Raw genomic sequence first — 7,058 nt, forward strand, 5'->3', positions numbered from 1 at the left:
TATGTATGCATGCGTGCTGTTCCTCCTGAGAGTTTGTTGGTGGGAGATAAGCGTAAAATTTTTTGCGCTTTTCTCGTTGTGCTTTGTATGCGGTTTATTACCGTAGTGACCAGGAATTAAGTTATGGATACTTTACCAATTGAACCAAGCAGGATACATAATTTGGTTCACTAAAATTTACGACTGTATGATAATCTCCCTTTGGTTTTATGACCGAATTGCTTGAACTATTACTGCTAAGCGTCAGCTGCTGTCGACATCGCTCAAAAGGAAACTTGAGGAAAACTTCATTCCCTTCACTCTATGGTTTAAAAGAATAAGCACATTCATCTTGTAGTTTTCATATTATATCGATTAAGAGTTATCTCATTGTCACTACTCGTATTACTGGTAGACGTTCCAAAAGCACGCCACGTGGAAAGGAATATACCATTACAGTAGTTGGTCGTGTAATATATCGTGACGTGTATATCATTTGAGGATTTTAAGCTGCACCCCGAAGAACACACCATACAGCTGGAATTGATGAGATCGGCAGTTGTAATTTAGCCTATTCTTGAGATCTTGCATGGGACACGGTTACCGGTAGATTCTCTCACTGAACGCTTGGCGTTAGGAGTTGCCAATATGCAGAAATAGAAAACCTTGATTTTGGTTCAGGGATGGCCTTGCGTTAGGGCCTGCTTTGGGGCCTGCGTTTGTGTTTGGGCCTGTGTTTGGGCCTGCGTTTGGGCCTGCGTTTGCGAAGCTTTTGCGCGACATCTCACGCCAATAACCAGGGCTCAAAACCTTTGCACGATGAGTACCCTAAAGAGCCATGGTTACTTTGACCAGAAACACTTCGTGTCACACATGAAACTGGAAGCAGAAGCCTGGCTGATAAAATCTTGGCTTATCAAGCCTACAAGGGATGTCTGTTTGCCTCGAACGACAAGAAACATGTAATTTGAGAACTTTGGTATCCTCTACGAGTTGGTATCCTGAAACTGGAAGGCAGGATCATTGGCCGAAGTCGGGTAGGAATCATGATGGAAAGTGCTTGAAAGTTGGTTTGAAGGGAATGAACCGCGGAGTGTGAGAGATGAGCAGTTCAGATTTCGGGAAGTAACGTACCAGAAGTGATCTGGAAATGAATTTTGAAACAAACAGAGTAACATGAAAGCCATTTGTAAGTTTAAGATCCTGATCTCTTAGATATGTGCTGTAATATCACGATTTAACGCTGTCTATTTATGGAAAAAGATCCCCTGTACAAGGACACATCTACTATGAGCTTTTTAGGAAAATTTCGGCCAGATCTCCTTTCTATAACGTGAATTATACATGACCAAGAAAGTTGAAAGTATCTACCTATACAAGTAATCAACGAGTTAAACAACTACATAGATAGTAACTACGTTTATTCCATGACTTGGTATTCAGGTAAATCATGGCACATGGAAACAATATACAGTAGTTATATGATAACAACCAAATATCAAATGTACAATAATTTGCACCAATCCTCAGCATTCATTTCTCCGTTTATGCCATCTTTTTCCTTGTCGTTTACATCTTGCTCGTGTATGTGGGACTAATTCGAAGTCCCCCAATGATTGGTCTGAACCATATGTTATTATGACCAATGGCCAGTAACCAATTCCACTATCTTGTAAAGTTTTCAGGGCTGGATAAATGGAGCTTAACAGCTGATAAGTACGAATTGAGAGTGTGCTCTTCGTGATTCAGCTTATAGTCTTCAAAAAATAATGATACCACAATGTATCACACAATCAGCAAGTAAACAGTTTCTCATGCAGTTCCCTTCCCCTTCAAGCACCGGCTAGATGTTACTAGCATTATGAAATAATGAGATTAAAATAGCTCCTAATCAATATGGTGTGAAAATGTAAGAAAAAAGGTTAGTTCATGATTCAAGTTGTTTCAATAAAACATAAAAGAGGTGTAACAACTGTTAACTGCTACATCAGTTTATAATGCTATTAATTCTGAAATACATCCACAAGTCGAATCCGAAGGTCAATTATCACAGAAAGCTATGGCAATTATGTAATTGCTTAGCAGTCTCTGCTAAACACACTGCTTCATTCATATTTGATGTCTCTTTGGAGTCAGCTGAGGGATGAAATGACTTTACCTTGGATGAATCAACAGCAATTGTTTCTGTCACGGCTGGTACAATTCTTATCGATGGTGAAGATTACTCTATTGACTAAAGTACCGCAGAAAAGTTGAAAGCAACGTACACTGGTACCAAAGGCAATGAGTCTGTGATGAATCTTGTTTTCGCTGACTGGACAGTTTCTGACTCTGTAATATGGATTACTAAAGGTTCTGGAATTGGAACAGAAAACAACAACAAGGAGAAGTCATTCACTACCGAGTCTGTGACTATTTTGGATTTCAATAATGAATCGTCAAATGAATTGCCTGAGGATAAATCTGAAGAAACCCCCGGAGAGTCATCTGAAGAACCAATAACTGCTAGCTCAAGCGAACCTATCACTGATTCTACCGAATCCTCCTCTGAATCTGAATCTGAAACTCCAACAGAACCTGTTATCAGCGGTGAATATGACGCTGAAGCTGAGACTGCAGCTTGGAGCATTGAACTTCCTGGAAATCTTGGACCATGGGAGTCTGTTGATGTTACTATAACAAAGGACGTGGATGACAGCGGAGAATTTGATTTCGTCTCTGCCATTGCATATATCAATGGCGAATTGTATTCATCTGCGGAAATCACTTTAACTACCGACAGTATTACCCTTTTGATCTCTGAAGCTATTGGTGTGGACGACATACTCAGTATTGATTTTGTTGCTGACACTTCCAGTGGATACCAATGGACATCTCTTGCCCATATTCTTATGACTGTTCCAGATGAGAGATTGATGAAGAGAGCTGTTGTCGAATGGGACTTGTCTTCGACTGTTGTTAATGAGGCTGCTGTTCCATCTTCTTCCAAATCTGAACCTGCCTCCGAGTCTCGCTCTGAATCTTAGTCAGAGTCTGTGTCTGCTTCTTACTCCATCAACTCCAAATCTACCTCTTTATCACCAGACGTTACGTTAATGTCAATCACAGACAACAAGCAATGCAGGAAGCACTACCCTTATACCCTTATTAGCATCACAAGCTGTGAGGGTTATAAGTGCTCTCAAACCAAAGGTCCTACTGGAGTGGTTGTTGTCACTGAGATTATTTCTGGTATCATCACTTCTTACACAATCTACTGTCCAGAGACCTACTTCATCAAGACTTACTTTGAGAAGATCGTTTGCGTTACCATCCCATGTGAGGTTTGTGAAGAGGGTGCTGCTGCTATAACCAAGACCATCGAATGTGAGGATGAGTGTTACGATGTTATTGTCACCCAGACAAAGACCATTGTTACTGCTACTGGTGGATCAGTCATCCCTACTGGTGTTGCTAAGACATACATTACTGGTGCCGAGGCGACTGCTACAATTGTTACTGTTGTTAGCACTGTTGGTGGCTCACATCTGACTGCTGTTGCTGTTGAAAACTACGGTGTTGCTGTCGATGATATTGCTTTTACGAAATCTGGTAATGGTAAGGTTGTTGTTGGAGGTACTATTGCTTACTTCAGGCTCTGTTATTGTCGAGACCACTGAGATCACAGTGACTATTCCACTTAAGACAGAAACAGGTATTTCTGATTCCTCTGGATCATCTGGATCGTCTGGTTCTGAGACTACTGTAGATATTCCTGCTTATTAATGTGTAACAGCTAAGAAGTCAATGATTCAAGTGCTTTCTTCCCTTCTTTTCGCTGTTGCTTTGATTTAATTTCAAGTCGTTGGCAATATGTTTTTTCCATTTCAGACTGGATTCTTTTGAAACATTTGACTTCCAACTTTGTTCAAGTTTCCTGCGTATTTTCATTCCATTGGGTCCCATTATTTTGTTTCTTCCTTTATAGGTGGTTTTGAGCCCTAGGATCTACGTTCAGATGCATTCTTTTGTACTCTTATAATGACATGCATTCTTCAGATTTGTTATATCAATTGTAGGCCTTGCAAGCTTCAGTTGGTTTACCGGTCTACCTTTGATGTCTTTTGGAAATGAGTAAACCGCTGTTACCCCAGGGTTGTGTCTCTCTCGATGTGAAGTCATCAATTGTTATCATTGGCTGGTCTTTTAAACATTCCTATACTTGTGCATGCTTCTCTTTCGAAGGCCTTCGAAAAATGCCTAAAAGAATTACATATATCTATGTCTATATTTCCTGGATCAAGATGTGACACATTAGTGCGAGAAGCCTTTCAGATCAAGTATACAGGTTGATTAAAGTCAGATCAGGAGGGCAGATATTTTACGCACTTCTTGGTGAGGTTCGAAAACTCAACTTTAAGGGATTCGATTCACAATGTTCTTTAAAATGTTATGATGACGCCAATGGTTTCTTCCTCCACTAACTTTGCTATTATATGAAGAGATACATAGTAAATGCACAAAGGTTTAGAATTCAGAGAAAGGTCCTAACTAATGGGATATGATTGACTGTGTATAAAATAATGGACAAATTCGGAAGCACCCAAGATCCACTAACTCAAGAACTATTAGCCATATCAAAAAAACTGTCTATAGTATCCTAATACTGGAAACATGTAGTCTTTATGAGCTGAAAGTGCTACAACTCTAACTTCTTCCGGTAAAATTTCTATATGGCTCTCTTTAACTTATTAATAAGAAGTAATAATAATGTGAAGTTGCGATGTTAATATAAATGAATATTATTTGGTTCATTAAAAGTTCTGATGTAAAATAGTGCCTTTAAATTTTTTCAAAAGATGATGTGGAATCATAAAATTGATTTTTTTACACTAAAAAAGTTCATAATATATATTATATACATTAACAGAAACCACATTAGATCATCAACAGCAGAGTAGCTGTATTTTGAACCATGAATTCGCAAAATTTACTATAATGCTTACAATGTCATAGTATGTGTGTAGCACACCAAAAGAAATATTTGGTGTCCGGATGTATTGCTGCCCCAAATAGTGGTATCGTTAATATTCTATTACATAAGCAATAATATCAACAAACCACAGTTCAAATTCCCCCAAAGTATACCAATTTATAGCTAACACTCCAACAAAGAGATCCGCTAAATCGGAGTATGCAATCTTCAATAATTCATGATAGTTAACTATTCATTGATTGGTAAAATTTATCAAAAAAAAACATATAAAACTGCTTATGTCTCCACAACAAAATCAATGTACGAATTTCTGGCACCTGCAAGCAATAGAAAAGATCTCTATCATCATATATACCAACTTTTAACTTGGCTAGATTGATGGTTTTTCCAAAATGACCCACACCGTTGTTTTTTCTACATATGTTTTGTTCTTCGCTGTCCTAGCAATCGTGAAAATGTGATGATGTTTTCAGTTCTTGCAGTGTTTTTTGTATTTTGAATTCTTTTCAACGCAAAATGACACAGATCCGAGACAGCTTCATATACAAAATTAGGAATATCTTCAACTTGAAGAAGGAACATCGGTGGCTGAGCCAGAATCACTGTGGTAACTTTAAACAAATGGAGGTAAAATATCACAGGAGGCCTCAGTAATTATTGAGACATGCCAATTGAGCTGGCATGAGAAAAAAACTAAAGAGCATGATAAGGCGGAAGAGAGCTGATAGAAATTAGAATGTGATGGTGCCTTTAATCACAATTCCGACTTTGAATCCATTGTCCAACATGAAACCAATGGTTTTAACAAGAATACTGATCCAGTTTATGATGATCAACAACATCAGAGACCGCGAGATTCAAAGAACATCCACAATACATGAAAGATATCATATTTGATCGAATCACACTCTCAAGAAAATGGACAACGGAAGTTTGCAGAAACTTATATCCTTGATCCAGATTTGCCTACAAATTGTCGTCTTGAATTGCTTAGGTTTCCTTTTAAACCAATGAAGAGGATAATAAACTGGAGGACTACATTGTTAATATTGGTGAGTATCATTACACATAATTCATTCAGAAACTCAAAAGCTAGAGAAATAGAAACAATGCTTTGCAAACCTCTCATAAATTACGTCAAATGGGAATTGGTAGAAACGTTGCTGAGTTTGTTCCAATCCCATTAAGCATGGGTTTCGTTAGTCTCAAACCAATATTTTATCAACAAAGGGATCAAGTATTAAAGTCCAATACTCGAAGGGCCGCACCGAAGCATTACAGATCAACATGTGTTTACTATATCAATTGCGATTGAGAACGGCCCTTGCTATTGAGAAGCGATACAACATCTCAAAGGAAGGAGAAAAGGATGTAAAATCTACTTACAGCTGCTCTTATTATCACAGGAAAGCGTATACAATCGTTGAATATCGCCAAATTACCTATGTGAGGATGAGGAGAGCTCACAACAGTCTCGACCTTGTTCCATCACTTCTTCTATTTGCCAAGGAGATCCTCTATCAGGAGAGTAGAAGAAAGAACCCCAGTTACTGTTCACCAAAGTTCTACTAGGGTACTGCTTTTCAAAGGTCAATAGATGTTTCATGGAAGGCAGCGTCTCAAAGTTCGAGGTCTGCAGTGAAGAATTTCAACAAAGAGCCTCCACTGAGGACAATTGAAGTGTTAAAAGAGCATCAAGACACTAAAAAGGCGATCAAAGAAAACACCAGAAAGAAACAGGGGATCGCATATTCTTCCATTGCAATCACTTCCAAGGTTGAGAAGAAGAGAGAGAGGAAGAGGATGACCAAAAAAGTTAGAACAAAAAAGGAACTGTAAGGCAAAAAACCTTACGGAAGAAGCTAAGACCAATAAACTTGCCCCACAACCAAAATAAAGTGGCTTTCGTATTGGCTCCTGATAGAGTACGTTACTTATTACTCTACATTTTTGATAGTTTTACAGTATTTTTAACAAACCATAATCTACCGCAGCAGTTCAGTTATTTTGACACCCTATTTCTGCTGAAATCACCAACTACTCCCTCCTGTCTACCCACTACTAAACTCATAGCGCATATTAGTGCATACTGATACATAATAGC

At 38.5% G+C, this 7,058-nt stretch overlaps 2 protein-coding genes across 2 annotated transcripts; both read left to right on the top strand.

Annotated features, from left to right (window-relative positions):
• Positions 1-2,273: 2,273 nt before the first annotated feature.
• On the top strand, positions 2,274-3,005 carry CYBJADRAFT_175390 (uncharacterized protein; the record flags this gene model as incomplete). The annotated part of the gene is made up of 1 exon (XM_020216698.1): positions 2,274-3,005. One exon carries the CDS (start codon positions 2,274-2,276, stop codon positions 3,003-3,005), a length of 732 nt encoding a protein of 243 aa, XP_020068132.1.
• A 69-nt stretch (positions 3,006-3,074) lies between these two features.
• On the top strand, positions 3,075-3,744 carry CYBJADRAFT_175391 (uncharacterized protein; the record flags this gene model as incomplete). Its single annotated transcript, XM_020216699.1, has 2 exons — positions 3,075-3,576; positions 3,614-3,744. 2 exons carry the CDS (start codon positions 3,075-3,077, stop codon positions 3,742-3,744), a joined length of 633 nt encoding a protein of 210 aa, XP_020068133.1.
• Between the last annotated feature and the right edge of the window lie 3,314 nt (positions 3,745-7,058).

Source organism: Cyberlindnera jadinii, assembly GCF_001661405.1.
Source record: "Cyberlindnera jadinii NRRL Y-1542 unplaced genomic scaffold CYBJAscaffold_20, whole genome shotgun sequence".
Lineage (NCBI taxonomy): Eukaryota > Fungi > Ascomycota > Saccharomycetes > Phaffomycetales > Wickerhamomycetaceae > Williopsis > Williopsis jadinii.